The 19,488-nt window shown below is 39.4% G+C and overlaps 1 protein-coding gene across 4 annotated transcripts in view; it reads left to right on the top strand.

Annotated features, from left to right (window-relative positions):
- The window catches only part of SLC38A1 (solute carrier family 38 member 1), a 68,302-nt gene extending 60,716 nt beyond the window's left edge, over positions 1–7,586 (top strand). For 3 of the 4 annotated variants that reach the window (XM_042946312.1, XM_042946313.1, XM_042946314.1), the window contains one exon: positions 1,540–7,585. In XM_042946312.1, coding sequence (XP_042802246.1) covers positions 1,540–1,641 — 102 coding nt within the window. In that variant the 3' untranslated portion in view covers positions 1,642–7,585. Of the gene's footprint in view, positions 1–1,539 lie in introns of all 4 variants that reach the window. The other variant, XM_042946315.1, reaches the window with a different exon arrangement.
- The last annotated feature ends 11,902 nt before the right edge of the window (positions 7,587–19,488 follow it).

Genomic DNA, 19,488 nt, shown 5'->3' with positions numbered 1-19,488 from the left:
GTGCCTTAGATTTTGCTCTGAGCTAGGGTTAGGGCCAGCCGTCATCCTGTTTCTCTGTAAGGCAATGCTTTGTCTTTATCAAGACAGGAAAGGGAAAGAGACTCAAAGATTTCATGTAGCCCACTGTTTTCTGTAGAATTCCTAGTCATGCAACTCCTTCCGACAACCCAGGGAACAAGGGACACCTTAATTAAGGTGGCTGAGTTAGCTTAAAGAGCCTTTTTATGATTTGACAAAAATACTTTGGAACAACAGACCTGGATTCAGAAACTACCTTTCTATATTGGGATTCTTGTTTCCAGGTCTAGTGAAGTTCAAAGGCATCTTGGAGGTGGTGCACTTGGAGACAGTGAGGGAAGCAGGGGTGAAGTGGCTGCTACATGAGTACCTTCTGGAGCACCATTTTGTTTGGCCTCGGAGAAGGCTTCTCAGCTGCCCTCCCAAATAGTGTAAGCGCTCCAACTGCACGTATTACAGAGTCAGCAGAGATGTAGGCAGGAGGGATCATCCTTGTACATTTAGGAGAGGCAGCACTGATGCTGATACAGCACCTACCTCCCCAACAGGATTATCCCTGAAGCCGCAAGTCCCAAACCCTTCTAAACCTTCCCAGTAGGGGTTTCACAAGGACAGAGAAGGAGCAGTCACTTTGGCGCAGCAGTAAAATATACTCAGATTAAATCAGAAAATGGTAGAGGCCTGTTGCCCATGAATTCGCTGGGCCTCCCCAACCCTGCTCCCATGTTAAAGCTGGTCATAGGATCTACCAGATAGCATTAGACAAGGGATCCTGTCCATGTGGGGCCCCACTGGGAGTCAGACCAGCTCTCTGACGGTAAAGTCTGTACAACTCCACCATTCACCTTTTCTCCTTCCCTTCCTTAGCTCTGTCCTCCAGGCTCCAGTCCAGCCCCTTGGCTCTTCTGTTGCTTTATCCTTCTCCCTGCAAAGCTCTCATTGGACACTTTTAAGGCCAAGCAATTTCTAACCTCACGTTCTTCAGATTCTGGATTTAGCAACCTATCCCCACGCTGGCCTTCCTCAACCCTTAAAATAACTTAGTTGTGGATACTCATTTCCTATTTCACTTGATCAAATCTACTTTGCTCTTATATATCTTTTCCCCCCACTTTTTCAAACAGAAATGTTTGCCTGCCAGCGATAACCTAGGTTGGTTGGTAAAAAGCAACAAAATGACCTGTATGGTGTTAAAGGCCATTTTTCCCTTTTAGTTGTAGTCTGAGTTTGAAAGAAACTGTAAGGATACCCAGTGCGTTACAGAATGGATTCATTCTGAGGTGACCATGAAGTCAAAGAACTAGAATGGAGAGGATGGCCCTGCATAGCTTAGTCCTTGTTTCCCCATCCTTGGAGAATCATATCCATACAGCCTTGGAATGATTCTCACAGGTCAGCAATGGCTGTAACAAACCCCAAATACAAGGGGACACAAAAAGAGAGGGAAGGCATTTCTCTTTTTTTCCCAGGTGTATGTGGTTGGCTTCACTGAAAATAACCCTTGCCTTTGTGTTGCTCCAGGCTGCCCTCTTCTTGGGCCTGGGGGTGTTGTTTTCCCTGGTCAGCATCCCATTGGTCATCTATGACTGGGCCTGCTCATCAAATAGTGACGAAGGCCACTGAGACCAGCTGAGGACAGGAGACATTTCCAGACCGCTGCTCGGCCATGTCACCCCACATCAGCAGTCTTCATCACTTCTTTTGCAAGTTTACAGAAGCAAACAGAAATTCACAAGATACTTAAAATGGAATAACATTTTGGTAGCAAAACAGAAACCAGTTTCTATAATGGTTCCAGTCCCTCTAAGATTTCAGATCAATTTAAGGATTGTGGATATTTTTTTTTTTTTTTAAGTTTCATGCAATTGTGTATCTCCGTGCTCTTCACAGTTATTTTTCACTCTTCTAACTCTATTTTTTTGTTACTTCCTGGTCCCTTAAAACTTTGAAAACATGATCATCAATCATGTTTATTTATTACACATCCAGATTCTGTAATAATTTTCCTGCCGATGTTCCACTCACATCATCTGTACCTTTTTAGAAAAGAATCTTGAATTGTATATAGTTATTTTGCTTTACAGAAAAAAAAAATGGTTTCATAAGTATTTTGCCTACTTTGGTTAACATAGCACACAGGGATACTTGTAAGAGAGTGACAGGGTGTGTGCCATTGCTGGATCAGAACCTGCCCAATATTTGAGGTGGCTCTGATCACCCGGCAGCCGGGGGCTCTAGCAGTCCAGTGGCCTCATTGGTACTACATCCTGCTTTATGTAGAGACATTCTCCAATGAATGTTCTCAGCTGGGAAGGGGGTGAGAATGACTTCTTACCTTGGTAAACATATTAAACCACACATTTGGGTTACCTAGCAAGTGAAGTTTTGTTTCCCTCTTGGCAAATTGTGTCAAAGTTACTCTGAGCTGAGTCACCTTCCACTGAGGGAGACCCATGACACCTTTGTAATAAATTGAGAAGCAAGAGTATCCAAAATGCTTAAGAAAATATTCCTCTGAAAAAAATAGCCTTCAACCCTACGCCTGTATTGTTGAAAGGAGAAAAAACATTTTCTTAAATTATGAACCCAGCAGCTTTTACTCATGTCCACCAGCTTTTTGCACAGGGAATAATGTGTATCTAGCCAAGGACGATCTAAGAGAAGTAATTCCTGTTTTATATTGGGTACTTTAGGGGGGTCTTTAAAAGACTTGTTTTATATCTATAAATTTAGGTTATTACAAATACAAGATTTTTGTACCTTAAATATAAGCCTCATTCCTATTTCTTCTCTATTAACAATCCACCTAGAGTCTTGAAGAAAAAAAAAAAAGAAAAAAAGAAAAGAAACATAGCACCCTCAGAAATAGCCTTTGAGAAGAACTTGTGACAAAATCAGTGTACCTTGCTTCCCTCAGATGGGGACTCTGGCGCCTGTGCTGTTTCTTCTTCTTGTCCCTAACCAAGGAGTGGGCCATTACTGCCTGCCTGACATGACCCACACAGAGGACAGAGTTGCCTCACACTCTTACCCCAGCCCCACTGTCCCCTAAACAGGGTAGAGGGAAAATCCACAGAGACTGAAAAAGAAGAGAGTTGGGGACAAGTCACACAGCTTGGAAAGTTGGGGGGAAGTAAGGAAACCTAGAACCACATGTTCCCTAAGCTGGACAATCACCTGTGATTGGACAGTCTATATCACACAGTAAGAAATGTTCGTGTTCTGTGAGCTGGTCTCTTGAAACAGGATTTGTATTTCATTTATATTCTGGTTGAATTTCTCAAAACACCTAAGTTCACCGAGCACGGATTTCTTATCCAGAGATCAGAATCTAACTGCAGACTCTTAGCAGGATTTCCAAGCACTTAGCTCTGAGTTCTGTTCCTCCTTCACTCAAATCCCCAAAGGCCTCTGCTCACCATTCACTGGGAGTAACCAGGAACTGTCCGCTCCCCCTTTACAGACTAATGTCCCATAGAAAAGGCATCATCAAAGTACCTTGTTGTGATCCTCTTTGGGAGAAGGAAAGGTTATTTCCTGCATTTCCTGGTAGGATCATTATAGCTTTTAATGTAATGCTTCTGAATTACATCCACATTAGGTCAGACAGAGTCCAGGTAATTAGATATGAATGCCTACCTATACATGAATACCTAACCTAGTAAAATCCACAGCCACCTCTGTCCCTTTCAGCAGTATCTTCCATATTGGATGAAAAGCAAAGCAAGTCCTTTGGCCCTTGGAGGCTTGTCTAGAGCACCGAGTAGTGAAATAGCCAGGTAGTGGACTGACCCTCCATAAAAAAATACATAGTTTAGTTTACAAGCAATATTAGGCTACTTTGTATTTTCCTCATTAATTTATAACAATTCATTTTACACTCACAAAGTCAGTTTAGAAAATTATCATGAACTCTTGGGATGTGTAGTGGTATTTTTGGATCTCTGGATTTTATGTGTCAGCACAAGGAATTTTTATTATTATTTAAAATATTTATTTAGAGGAGGCACGTTGTTGATGTCTGTGATACCATGGGTTTTTAAAATCTTTGTGTGTGATCTAAGTTCATTATCAACTGAATATAATAGACCCCACTGTTTATTTGTTATATACCGCTGATTAATTACATCATTTGTGTGGGATTAGCTGTCAATGTACTGCAATAATTCTTGTTCAGAATAGTGAACTGGTAGCCAAAAATACATGTATCACAGATGTTAGGTAGAATTTAAACAACAGTCAAGTGCTATAGAAGTTTTTTCTGCTAAATTAGTAGACTAAAGAATATTATACCTTAGCCATTGGGAGCAGCACGTTTTCCTTTGGTAGATAGAACCTTAACACTAGTGAACAGTGCCAGTTTCATACTTTGGATTTAGAACTGTTCTCTAGTTCTTATAACACAATATACTGTAAATCCCTAATTTACTTAACGTTACTTACTGGGAGTGGAGTAGTAAACTGTGTACAGGAAAGAAATCTAGTCTTGTTAAACACGGGCTGTCCCCAATTTATAAGCAGATCATGTTACAAAGCCCTGTTAGTTGGTTGTTTGCAAGCCAGAATGTATTTTCCTCCAGGAACTATGTTATACATGTTGTTTAGGCTCCCAGAGCAGCTAGGAAAGATGATCAGACCCATGGTTTAGCAGAATAGGATAATGTAACATGATTGCTAAAAAGCCTAACCACCAAAAATAATATTGTTTCTAAGGGGTATTTGTTCAGAGTTGCCAAGAATATGTCATTCCTGTGAATGAAGTCTGGACTGCCCACGCCAGCCACACACCAGCTGCTGGATGGTGGGGGTAGAGCCACCACCAGTTAGTGGTGACCACAGTGGCCTGAAGCAGGGTGTCCAGCACAGGAGGGGGAGAATAAATCCAGGGCCACCAGAGAGTCTGGTGGTAGAAGGAGGATGAAGGAGGATGAGGGGACCTCTTGTGGGCTGGAAACCACCAGGGACGTGCCTCCCCTGCTATCCTTTCTTTTGCCTGGAGTTCTCAGGCTTGGCCTGACTCTTCTGTTCGTAGGACCTGTTGCTCCTATCGTTTGTCTCCTTCCCTGCCCATTACAGAAGAGGATGTTGCTGCCTAGCTTCTCCTATATGCCAGTCATTGAAGCACACAGCACTTTTAATGGGTTTAGTGCTAACAAACCATTGTTTAACTGCCTAGTAATCAGATCGGTGTAAAAAAGCTCTCTGCTGACCTTCCTTCTTTATACTTCCAGACCGTGTTGAGAAAGGTGCACATGGGTGATGGTCATGGGGCTAGGGGTGGACAAGGAGCTGTGGTAAGACTGCTCAGTGTCTCAGGGGACACGTGAGACAGTTGCCCTGCAACGGACTTCTTTCTGGAGTTGGACTCAGGCCTCTAAGCCAGTGGTTCTCAAAGTATGGCCCCCAGATCAGCAGTGACAGCATCACCTGAGGCCTTGTCAGAACGCAGGTTCTTGGGCCCCACCCCAGAACTAATGAAATCAGAAGTTGTCAGGGTGGAAGCCTTCAGCAGTCTGGGTTTGAATGAGCCCTTTGGGCAATCTTGATGCACATCAAGTTTGAGAACCACTCCAGGTCACTTTGTCTTTCATTTGTTCTCCCCATTAGTCCTACCTCAGAGTATGTTACCTAGGAAACGCCGGTGCAGGTGCACAATCATAAAGGAAGGCTGCCTGCACTCGGGGGTATCTGGGCTGAGGCGCGCTAAGATTACATTTTTTGAAGCTGCGAAGGAGGTGAGGTGTGTGTGTGTGTGTGTGTGTGTGTGTGTGTGTGTGTGTGGAGAATGAAAACACACTCTGTACATGCATTCTTGGATACTGAATTCGTGTCATGAGTAAGCTCTCCACAGTGTTGGTGTGCGTTGTGTAATGACCCATTCTGTCCCTCTTTTAAATTGAATTCTCTAGAAAGTTCTGCACTTCATAAGCATCTCCAAGCTGCTCAGAAAAGGATGTAGAGCCCAGCTCCATTTCAACAGATCGGAATGCTGAAGGGCACATTTATTGGAGTGGGGAGGAAGTTGATGATAAGATCAGATTTGATTTTATGCCTTAGAGCAAAAGCCATTAGTTTCCCTCAGTTTATCAATGTAAATGGCTTGAGGCTTAGAAAGGGCGGAAGCTTTAAGAATAGAATTCCTCCATTCTGGTTGTGTAAACTTGTAGCTGCTCTCAAAACAAAGAAGGTACAGACTATATCATTTAGCAATGCTAATACATGGTTTTCCTTAGGGATGGCAGATCTGAGAATCCTTTAGCGAAGAACACACTTCCTCTAAAATACACACAGTGGATTATTTATGATGACATAGGGCTTTCAGGTACAAATTGGGAATGGGGTGGCTAACAACTGAAAAATATCACTAAATCTAAAAGGGAAAGTTCTTGAAAATTGTAACATTCACAAGGCTCAGACATTCTCCTTTAGGGTTTTCTCAGAGGAAGGGCTTTGAACTGGGCCTGGCTGTCTACAAGTTTGAATTTGTGTTTTTAAAAGGAAGAATCTATGCAGCTGAGGTTTATTGTAGGAAGTACTTCGTTTGTATGTAAATATGTTGTAAATAAACAGGAGGCTGTATATTTTTTCAGTCGTTGGTCCACACTGAAATAGAAGTCTGCATATCAAGAATCTAGTCTACATATCAAGAATAAATGTTGTCCTAGATATTAGTGGTTTTGTTTGGGAACTAGACAGATTTACATTTTCTCCCAGGTAACATTGTTCTCTCAGTGTAAACTTGGAATCTAAAAATCTTAATTGTTTTAGAAAGCAAAATGTCTGAGAAATAGCTGTATTGATTTCTTATACTGGTATTAAGCTCAGTTATTTAAGAGATAATCCTCTGAGCTACAAATAAGGAATATTTAAACCCAAGTTATTGTCATATAGATATACTCAAAATGACAAATTGTTTCTTCATACTGCTCTTTCACTGTTAACACTGATACCACTATACAGTGTTTATAAAAACAGAAGTTGGGGAGAATTTTTTCCAAAATTGAATTGCTGCATTTCCCAAACTTTGGGATCTTTGAAAGGGGGGAAAAACCTGCACATTAACTATGAACACGAATTTGAAGGGGCGGGGGGGGGGGGGGGAAGGACCATTTTATCAAGTTTTTGAAAATCTCGCATGTCTGCCTTTCATTTTCAGTGTTGACGCCAACATAGACTGTCTGAAGCCATTTTTACCCAAAACATTTGAATCTTGATCATTGGTACTTAATCCACTCTCCAGAGTCCAGTTGTATTTTAGACTTCATATAAGTCCAATATATGTAGCACACCACAGTTTTATTAATGTAAAAACTTGTAAATGACTTTCAGATGGGTGATAGAAGTGAATGTCACAAGTCACAAAATTTTGCTATTCATGGTTAATCAAATAGTTTATTTTCCCCCCAGGATGTGGTGTAAATAAAGAAATATAAGAAGTTCTGTTCTATAATTGTTCTGTTAACATAGTTTTTAAACATTAAAAATGTGAACTAAAAGTATTTTTGAACTTGCCTTCATTCTTTTGGGATGCAATACTAAAATGGGGGGCATTTGGTTGTTGGAGACAGATTTGCACACATTTGTCAGTGTTTTAGAACACTGTATGTTCATGAGAGCTTATATTTACCTCCCCAAACTTAAAGTACTTCTGATAGAAATCTATCTGATCTGAAACATTACATATTTCTCCATTCCTTGTAATCAGAGTAGGTTGAACATAATTCTTTCTTTTTAAACTCAGGTTCTTCTTTATGAATATTAATTTCTGTGGTATGTTGTAATCGAGACTTTAGTCTTCCTCTACTCATATTGTAGCCACCATAAAACAGAAACTTATATCAGTACTTCCAAAGCTTCTGCAGCCTGGCCTTTGCTTTGTCCATCACTGACTCCTCCTCTCCATGATCTTAGGAAAGTTTTATCAGACCAGCAACATGGCCAGAGTCTGATACCCAAATTCCTTTTTTGGACAGGGTTACTGCAAAAACAACCTCATATGACTGGGTATGAGGCCCTTCTTGACTCTCCCTGAGCTGCCTGGTTGATAGCCAATTCTGCAGAGCACCTGTGGATCTCAAGGTGGAAATTTGGGGCACAGGAGTCCAAGCTGTGCATTCCAATTTAGCTTCATTAACAATAAAGTTGATATTTTTATGCATATGAGCCTCTTTTTTTTTTTTTTTTTTTAATTTTTTTTTAACGTTTATTTTTGAGACAGAGACAGAGCATGAACGGGGGAGGGTCAGAGAGAGAGGGAGACACAGAATCTGAAACAGGCTCCAGGCTCTGAGTGGTCAGCACAGAGCCCGACGCGGGGCTCGAACTCACGGACTGTGAGATCGTGACCTAAGCCGAAGTCGGCTGCTCAACCAACTGAGCCACCCAGGCGCCCCGAGCCTCTTGTCTCTATGTCTTAATTGATCAAAACTCCAAAGGTAAAGGGTGTAAGTAATTATTACTTTTCAAACTCAAGCAGTCGTTAAAAGTATGAACACCCAAAAGGCCATTGAGTGCATGAGCAGGTTTTGTTCTAAATCAAAAGGTCTAATCCACTAGTGGTTTTGATAGTTCTGACTTCTTCCACTATCCATGAATGTCTGCCATTACCATTCTAGTCTGCTCTGTTTTATATATAATTGTTGGGGTAAGAGTTATTCTCTACCTCCCCTAGGGAATAAACTATGGGTTTACTAACCCTGCAACTCAGAAGACCTGTTCGCCTACCTTCTGGACCTCTAGTTGTATTCTGTCTGAGTAGGATAGTCTGGAAGGAGTTATGAGGCCCAAATAACTGGGCCAACTTTTTGTATACCAATGTTTTATCTTTAAATGGTTTACATTTTAGACTAATCCAAATTGGCAGGGTAATCTCTTCTTCCTCTATGGGCTCAGTGCAACATCAAAATAACCTGTCAGATTATCAAAGCATATTATAAAGCTACTGCACTTACAACAGATTTTTACTGATGTGGAAATAAATGACTGGATCATAATAGCACATAAATGGCCCAAATAACATCAGAACAGTGGCCTTTAAATCAATAGGGAAAGTAAGGGTTACTCAATAAATACTGAAAAAAGGACTAGCTTTTAGAAGAAAAGTAAATCTAGGTCCCTGTTTTACCCCTTATATCTAAAGAGCTCAAATATATTTAAGACTTTAAACACAACACATGCATTAAATATGTCTTTTCACAAGTGTAAATCTATGACTCTCATAAAGCGGCCATGTATTGGAAATTTTATTTAGCTCATTATTAATGAAGGAACAAGATGTTTAACAAAATGGTTCAAAGGAGAATTCAAAGAACAGACACATACATAAGCAATCAGGAGCTGAAATGAATTTGCTAATAGATGCAAAACAGGCCTCCACAGTGAAATCAATTGTATCTCCACCAGCAGAATTCTTTTACTTCTCTGGGCAATGCTCATTTCTACATCAATTTTCTGTAATTTACAGGGCTATAAAATAACTTAAAGGCCAAAAAAAAAAAAAAAAGCAAAATGTGTATAGAATCAGATAACCCAGAAGAGATATCTGGTATACCATCAAAGTATTCCCAGTAATTTTTTTTTTTTTTTGCCCCTTTCAAAGTCTCCAATTTTCCTAACAACTTCCCCTTTTGTGACCATAAAAATCCCAAAGATTATTTTTGGATATAAAAAAAGGCTGGACTCATTTGGTTTGGCCTGATCATTTTCATAGGTGCAACAAGTATTAATTAATCATATAGGATTCCCTGGTTTTGCTTTGAAAACTGAGAGCCAATGCAGTATTGAACAGCTACTGGAGCCACAGCTAATTGCACTTTTAAAAGTTTCTATTGTTTGCTAGCTCAAGACTTGGGAAGCAAGCCCAAGAAACTCTACCATATTTCACTTGCAGTATCTGTAAATTTGGGTGAATTCCTCTCTACTTGAGTCCCTCAAAAAAGTACCCCCCTACTTCTTACCACCTTTAAGGGCGGTACTAGGCCAGTTTTCCTGGAATGGTTTTGTAGGCATTGGCTCCATAAGTAAAATCAACCTTTGTTCCTTTGAGTTGTTGGACATAACTGATTACATGTGCATCATTCTCAAAAATGACATTCCAAAAAAGGCCATGGTTATACCATCAATTTTTTCCAATTATGTACCAGTAGAAAGGAAAATATTCTTGTTGAACCTATGCAAATAAGTGTATTGCTGTGAAAAAGTAAGGGAACTCAGAGCTTTTTAATTTAGGAGTGGTAAGAAGTTCAGTGAGAGGCAGAAAAAAATTTTAATGTCACTTTACAAAGGCTGAGTCTACTGGATTGTAGATTTAAAATCTCATAAGAAGAGGAATGGCCTCCTCATATATACAGAAAATAGAGCATTGAAACAGCCTCAACACAACCACAATAAAATTTCCCTCATCAGCTCATTTCATCCTGTGAAATTCTATTCCGTGGGATCTTGGGTTCAGCATTCTGCTCAAGTTGTCCGCTTCTGGAATAGAGTCCTGGATGTCCACACTTCTGCCACAGGTACAGACTTAAAGTTGTCGAAGCTGTGGCTGCTCAAGCTTGTACCCAAGGGTCTACTCTTTGAAGCATCAATAATTTAATGTACTTGGTACAGTCCAACTCAATGAGATTCTGGGGGAGTCTGTCTTTGCTTGAGAACCAGATTTTGGCCTGTAGTTAGTTACAGAACTTCAGGCAAAGTTTCAGGAAGCAGAAACCTATTTGATAATGAGACTGAATGCTATGGCTAACATACTATGATAATTAATGGGCATCCATTCTATCATAGGTATTCTTCCACATCACCTTGAAAAGCCGGGTAATGTGCCACTGAAAGATCATTCGGTAATCTTTTTTACTCATTTCAAGGTCTTTCACAATTTTCCTGGCACTATCATTCTGTATCTCATATATATAAAATCTTAGAAGAAGGGAAGACCTTTCTTGGTACAAAACACAAGAGTCACAAAGGAAGTAACTGACTAATAAATATTTTAAAACTCTCTACGATTATAAAAGTGCCAAAATGCAAAAACAAAAACAAAAACAAAAATCCCAGATTAGAGGTGAAACACATTCGCCACACATATGCTGCACTAGGTAAGACGTCTCTCAAGTTTAAGGTCAAAATTATTCAAAATATTCCCTCGGTCAAATGACCAGATTATTCAACATCTCTTTCTTGATATTCCTACCTCTAAATTGTCTAAAAACCCTTGAGGCATTTGATCCCAGAGTTGCCTGCTTCCAAATTCCAGGCAAAAGAGAACTGGTGAATTTAATCCGTTCACATCAGGCCCCTTTCCCCACTGCAGTGCAGCTTCTGTTGCTGTCACATGGGGTCACTGTTGAACACCAGCACTGCACAGTTTGTTACATGTGTCTACTGCAACAATGGTGCCCTCACAGGTCACCTTCCATCACCTCATAGGAAGGAGGAAGGGTGGTTTTAATCCATGCAGTACTATGGTAGCTATCACCTTGAGAGCTCAAGCAATGAATAGCTCCTCAGTTTGCCAGAAATCTCCTCCCAGTTCATGCCCTCCAGGCCATCTGGCTCAAAAGGGGCTCCAATTAGAGCTGCTCACTGTATCAGAGCCAACCCTTCCCCTTTCGGAATCCATGGGCATTTAAACCTGATATTGATCTCAGGTCTCAATTCCAAATGTTCCTTATGGTGAGTTTCCCTTTGAGATGCTTAGGACTGTTTCCTGCCCCTTCTGAGACCATCTCAATCTATAAGAGGGGTTTGAAAACTAGTAAAACTCAAAAGGGAAGGAATTGGGTAGAAGATACAACACTATCTTCCCAGGAGGTTTCCTGGTGCCTCTGCAAATTTGCCTGACCCTTTCAACAGTTCCTGTGTCAACACACCAAGGGATGTGTGGTTTTGGACAGTCATAGTTAAACCACAAAATGTTCCAGTTACATCTTTCCCTAGGGGTGATGCCTGCCAGTTTGGCTCCTATATAGAACTTAAGAAGGGCCATTCAGTTGAGTCTTCCTTGTTTAAAAGTGACTAAATTGTCTTCAAAAAGAAGTACTGAGAAGCTTCTTAAGGTTCTGCCCACACAGTCCTTGACTACACAGCATAGAGCTAATCTCCTTAATAAATCAAGTTTTAAAAATCACTAAGAAAAAAGCAATTTTTTTTCCCAGTAGAAAAATGGGATCCACAGATATAAAAAGCTGACAGAAAAAGAAACACTTGAAAAGATGTTCAATTTAACAGTCTAAGTCATAGGTAAACAGACGGAAATTAGAGGGGGCACCTGAGTGGCTCAGTTGGTTAAATGTCCAACTTCAGCTCAGGTCATGATCTCACACTCATGGGTTTGAGCCCCATGTCGGGCTCTGTGCTGACAGCTCAGAGCCTGGGGCCTGCTTTGGATTCTGTGTCTCCCTCTCTCTGTGTATCTCCCCTGCTCTCTCTCTCTCTCTAAAATAAACAAACATTTTAAAAAGTTTATATCAAATCAATGAAAATCAATGAACATCTGTGTATGCCTTTTAAAATTATTCCTTTCATATTGGCAAAAATCAAAACAGTTGCTCTTATAGTTCTGGTAAGGATTTAAGAAACATCTATTTTCATATTTGGCCAATGGGAGTGTAAACTGTTACAACTTTTTTGGAGAGAAACTTGGCAAAATCTATTAATATTGTAAATGCTCTTAACTTTTGCCCTATCAATTCTGTCTGTGAATTTTTCTAACTCAGACGGTACAAAAATATGTGAACAATATACTGTCAGATTCTCTTCCTCTCTCTTTATCTCAATTCATACTCCGGTCTTTCTTCTACTGTTTCTGTTGTCCTTTATTCTTTTTCTTCATCTCTTCTCTTAATAAGCCCTAGGACAGTCCGTATGTTAACATTCCCCCCCACATAAACCCAGCCCCCAGCCCTTATTTTCCATACTCAGACTCCCAGTTAGCTTAGCTCCATATCATAGATAGAAACTGGAGACATTTCCTGGTCTTATGCATCAGAAAATTTTTGTTGGTAGATCCCTGCTCATCCACAGCTTGGCTCTTCATAGCCAGTTCCAAAATGGTGGTGGGTAGGGTTTTATGTATTTTATGAATTTAGGATAGCTTTTAAAAAATAATTATGCCAGGTTCCTTCTTCAGACCAATTAAATTATAATCTCTAGTGGCATGGCCAGAAATGTTTTAAAAACTACCCCCAAATTTAAAAATAAGACAAAGGAAGGATATAATATTGGACCAGGACATTATTTACCAATCCCACCCATACATTATTTAATCATCTAGAGGAATGTACTTTTTTTTTTAACTTGCTATTATTTTTTTTAACATTTATTCATTTTTGAGAGACAGATAGAGAGCATGAGCAGGGGAGGGGCAGAGAGAGAGGAAGACACAGAATCTGAAACTGGCTCCAGGTTGTTAACACAGAACCCAATGTGGGGCTCGAACTCACCAGCTGTGAGATCCTGCCCTGAGCCAAAGTTGGACCCTTAACAGACTGAGCCACCCAGGCGCCCCTAGAGGAATGTACTTTTGTTTGATGCACTGTTTACTATTGACTAAAGGCCCAGGTTTTGTGATAAACCTATATGTTGTGATATTACATATTGTAATACTTAAATGTAATATGTAATTACATATTTACATATGTGGTCTGTAATATGTAATAACGTAATTACATATATGTTTTTATGTAAATATTACATGTTAGGATGTGTACTTTGCATGTTAAATGTTTACTTCTCGTTTTTTGTCTAATAGAGATGCAAATGATTTTGTCCAAGTGAAATACAACCTCAAAAACTTAGTATCTACTTCAGCAATCTTATTCTATCACCCCTTTTAAAAGGCCAATAGACAAGCAGTTCCTCAAAATGCCCCTTAAATTGGTTTCACCATCTTACTCCAGGTTGGCTGTGTGTTACCTTTGGCTTATTATGTTTTTTAAGGAAACTATCCGAAGGATGTGAAATTCCTATCTCTGTTGTGACATTTTATATTGCCATACTCACTGTCCCCTAGCATAGGTTATTTTTTTTTAAAGGATTTTTTTAAAATTTATTTGAGAGAGAGCATGTGTGCACACACACACACATGTGCTCAGAGAGAGAGACAGAGAGAGAGAGAGAGAGAGAGAGAGAGAGAGAATCCCAAGCAGGCTCCACGCTGTCAGCATAGAGCACCACTTGGGGCTCAATCCCATGACTGAGGGATCATGACCTGAGCCAAAATCAAGAGTCAGACACTTAACCGACTGAGCCACCCAGACCAGCATTGCTTCTTTTATATCTTTGATTCTCAGCCTTTTATTCATAATATGAACACTCCGAACACAGAATAAATTGATACATTCTTTGGGGGCAAGATATATGCAGACAAATATTGCAATTCCAATTTTTAAACATAAGCAGCCAAACAAAGCATGTCTGAGAGCAGGATAGGTTCTTGACCACTAGTGGGTGCCTTTTTCCTCAGTCAGACAAGTGGCAACCAAGTCTGCATGAACTTGGATATTGGGCATCAGAGAAAGTATTATATACCGTCTATACCTTTTGAAAAGACAGCTCTTCTAAGTAGTTAAAAAAAAAAGCTGTCTTTTCTGCTAGAGAAGCATCTTGCTTTCACTCTTCAAACATCTAAGTTGATGTTTGAGGCAAAGGTTTATTTTCCTGTGGAAGCATGATGGTTCGGAAGAGCATGAAAGGAAAACAGTGAGATATACTTTCCACTAATAGTTTTCAAAGACTCCTATGGCAGTCAAATGATGTCTTTATCCTGGACCTTTTCTCTCAGAGATTTTCAGTGGAGTTCGTTCTGTGATCTGTATGCCTTAGGATTTAGCATTTCCTCCCTTTCTACAGCACTTGACCAATGATGACATAAGGTGTCACTGATGTTAAGGTGTGAGCTAAATAGTGCAGCAAACTTGCCCTGATGGGGCCAACATGGAGGTGTGCCTCCTGTCTGCAGAACTCTCCTGTGCCATGGTGCCTGTTTCCGAACCTCGGACTTGATACTAGATGTTTCCTTGCTTAGTTCCATCCCTTCCCAGCCCCACTCTTGTAGCTCTTCTTAGGAACACTCCCCAATAAATAACTTCTACACAAATCAGCCTCAAGATTTGCTTCTGGGGAACCCAACCTAAGACACTAAGCTTGCCTGGGCCTACAGTGTGTAAAACATATTTGAAATAATCATTTCCCCCATATTGTTGTGAGCTTTCTTGACCAATCAAAATCCTGGGGGTTTTATTTGTTTTGTTTTCGTTTTGGGGGGAAGAATTCAGGCCTTAGATAAGTCCTGTGAAGCCATCTCACCTTTGCTGAAAGTCAAACAAACAAACAAACAATCCTCCTTCTGGAATAAAATGTCCTTATCAATTTTCCAAGATTCTTTCTCTGAATGGGATAACCACAAAACAAGCCACAGGATAGCACATTCTGTCAAGCAGGGTCCATTCCAATGAGGGTGGGATTTCTAATCGCTCTCTGGGATCCCACCTGGTTGCCCTCTCAGACTTCCCTGAAAACATTCCCAGGCCATTTGAAAATTCTCTTTTCAAATAATGCTCTCAGGAGACAATCACTGCAGCATTTGTGTGTGCAAATGGCAAATACTGTACTACCTTCAAATTTGAAATGACCAACTAATATCCATCATTGGTTAGTAAGTCACATCATGTCATTATCTGTTCGACATCCTCCAATTGGCTTCCCATACCACTCACAGAAAAAGCTAAATCCTTTATTTACATGGTTTTCCCATGATCTCTTCCTCCCTACCACCCCCACCCCAAAATGATCTTCTTAGTCTCTGAATATACCAAGCATACTGACCTCAGAGCATTTGCACTTGCTGTTCTTTCTCCTGTCACACTATTCCCACAGTTATCCACATGGCAGTTAGCCTCACTGCCTTCAGTTCTCTTCCCAAATACCACCTTATCCCTAAGACCTTCTCTGACCATTCTACAACAGACAGCAGCTCACCTACCTACAGCACTCACTCATACCTCACTTCCAATACTCCTTATTTTGTTTTATTTTTGTTGCTAGAACCCTTATTTCCATCTGAAATGTGTTAGGTAGCTTGTTTATTTGTATATTTCTAGCTAGAATTTAACTCTGTCAGAGCAGGGTCTATGTCTATTTTCTTCACTGCTATATTCCCCAGTACCTGGAACAGGGTAGGTGTTCAAAACATATTTGTTGAATGAGTGAATGCATAAATAAAAGGGTTTACATTAAGTTACTTTCCCTCTGTAAGTGGAATAATTAGATGCAGGATTCAACATCATGTTCCCAGATTTGTTTTTCTTCCCCTTTTTAATTTTCTTTTTGAGTTTTTATTTTAATTCCCCTTAGTTAATGTACAGTGTTATATTAGTTTCAAGTGTACAAAATAGCAATTAAAAGCCTTTAAAATTTTTTAGTTTAATTTTAAGATGGTTTTTCTTTATAAGGGTTTTAAAAACTTATAAACCCCTCCTTGCAACAAGTCAAACATTACAGAGATGTATTAAGAAATGGTTAATGACAGGTGTCTGGGTGGCTCAGTGTGACTCTTGATTTTGAGTCAAGTGTCTGACTCTTGATTTTGGCTCAGGTCATGATGTCACAATTCAGGAGTTGAAGGCCCGCACAGGGTTCTGTGCTGACAGGACAGAGTCTGCTTGGGATTCTCTGTCTCCCTCTCTCTCTGCCCCTTCCCAGATTGTGCCCTCTTTCTTTCTCTAAATAAATAAAATAAAATAAAATAAAATAAAATAAAATAAAATAAAATAAAATAAAATAAAATAAAATAAAAAAGGAATGGTTAATGATTCTCTCTCCCTCTTCCTCTGCCCCTTCCCTGCTCATGCTCACTTATGGGTGCACACTGTCTTTATCTCTCTCTAAAGAAAAATAAATCAAATCAACTCAAAATTTTTAAATGGGTAATAATCTTCTCATAATCCCACACCTTGAGGTAGCCAAAATTATCACCTTTATTCCCTATGCTCATACAGATGTACATAGATGTAGGACTGGCTTTGTTTGTTTCCTTCTGGAACGCTAGATTGATATACTAAACATCCAAAATATGACTTTCAGCATGGTGGTTGGACACACGGATTCTGAAGTCAGACTGCGTGGATTCAAATTTATCAGATCTGCAAGCTCAGACATGTTACTTTAGTATCTTAATGCCTGATTTTGCCTTTGTAAAATGGAAGTAATAACAGAACCTCTCCAGAGAATTGCTGTGAGGATTAACTGACTTAATTAAAATAGGAACAGAAACTCACAATAGTATACATCATAATGTAAATGCTAAGCAAATTATCTAGTTTGTTCCCCATTTAACAATAGATCTTGGATATCTCTCCAACACAGTACCTACAGATTAAACTCCTTCTATGAATAGGTACATTAGCATTCCCTGGTATGAATTAGCCAGGGATGTGTATTTTTTCAATCTTTTTCCTATGATAGACATAAGATTTTTACAGTATATATGCTACAATAAATATCCATGACTGTAGGACCTTATAAATTGGTGTATTATTTCTCTAGGATAAAAATCCCAAAGCTAAGATTGCTGGACCAAAAGGTCTGTTACTGAATTTTAATAGAAATTACCAAATTGCTTTCTAAACTATTAGTAGTAATCCACACACCCACAAATCATATACAATCTGCCCCTTTTTCGGCCTCTTCACTAGAAATGGAAGTTGTGCCACTTTGAAAGTTTTTGTCAAGTGATGACCAAAAAATGGGATATTGCTTTTATTTTATTTTAAATTGCTAAACTACCAATGAAATTGATCATTGTCCCCATATATTTATTGCCATTTTTTAAATTTTTTTTTAAAGTTTACCTTTCCATTTTGAAAAAGGGTGCATGACCAAGGGGAGGGGCAGAGACAGAGGGAGAGAGAAATCCCAAGCAAGGTCTGACCTGTCAGTACAGATCCCAATGCAGGGCTCCATCCCACAAACCATGAGATCAGGACCTGTGTGGAAATTAAGCATATACTTAAACGACTGAGCCACTCAGGTCCCCCTATTCATTGCCATTTTCATTTCCTTTCTTATGAAATGCCTATTCAAATTCTTTATCCATTGTCCAATAGGATTGTTTGTCTTTTTCTTATTAATTTGTGTAAAAGGGACAAAGGAATGCTTTGTTCACAGCATGTGTTGTAAAATAATAATTTCTCCCCAGTCTGTCATGTTTGTTTTGGGACTTTATGATATCTGGAATCCTTTTTTTTTTTTTTTTTTTTTGCTTTCACACAGTCAAATAAAGCTACATTTATTGTATGGGTTTTGGTTTTCCTGTTTCTATATTTATAGTCTTTATAAGAAATTCTCTCTTAGTAGTAATAAACATATCCTCCTAATTCCATTTAACATGTTTATCATTTTATTTATAATAGTCAAGGTTTTAATCCATCGGTAGTATATTTGTGTATGTGAGGTGGGACTAGAACTTTTCTTATAGATGAATATGTAATTAACTCAGCACCACTTATTATATAAACCACGATTTGTCCATTTTTTATGAAGTTCCTGTATTTGGATCTGTTTCTGGACTCTATTCTTCCTATCAATGTTTGTAGTCCTGTGCTAAAACTTTCTGAATTACAGTCTTTTTTTAATTTTTATTTTTTGGTTTTCAATTGACTTAATGTACTTTTTTTTTTAATGTCTGTTTATTTATATCAAGAGAAAGAGAGCACAACTAGGGGAGGGGCAGAGAGAGAGGGAGAGGGAGAGAGAACTGAAGGCAGGTTTTGTGGTGTCAGTGCTGAGCCCCCAACACAGGGCTCGATCTTAGGAACCATGAGATCATGACCTGAGCCAAAACCAAGAGTTGGGACACTTAACTGCCTGAGCCACCCAGGTGCCCCTCTTTATTGTGTTGTAATTGACAAAATGGTAGGATATTTAAAGTGTATGACATGATGATTTGATACGTATATACTTTGCGCAAGGGGTCCTCCCATCTAGTTAATTAACATAACCATCAACTCACATATTTATCTTTTTGTTGTTGTTGAGAATATTTAATTTCTACTCTCTTAGCAAATTTTAATTACACAATACAGTGTTAACTACAGTCACAGTTGTTTCATATAGTATTTTAATAACCAGTGAGGTATGCCCCCTCAGTCCTTCTTTTAAAAACATTATTGGATGGGGCGCCTGGGTGGCTCAGTCGGTTTAGTGTCCGACTTTGGCTCGGTTCATTATCTCTTAGTCTGTGAGTTCAAGCCCCGCTTTGAGCTCTGTGCTGACGGCTTGGAGCCTGGAGCCTATTTCAGATTCTGTATCTCCCTCTCTCTCTGCCCCTCCCCTGCTCTCACTCTAGCGCACTGTCTCTCTCTCTCAAAAATAAATAAACATTAAAAATATTTAAAAAGAAAGAAAAAAATAAAAACATTATTGGTCACTTTTAGATTCTATTTTCACTCTAAATTATTTTGCCCAGCTTTTTAAAAA

Source organism: Panthera leo, chromosome B4, assembly GCF_018350215.1.
Source record: "Panthera leo isolate Ple1 chromosome B4, P.leo_Ple1_pat1.1, whole genome shotgun sequence".
NCBI classification, from domain to species: Eukaryota; Metazoa; Chordata; class Mammalia; order Carnivora; family Felidae; genus Panthera; species Panthera leo.
The sequence above is the reverse complement of the archived record's forward strand: the minus strand, read 5'-3'. Positions and strand labels throughout refer to the sequence as shown.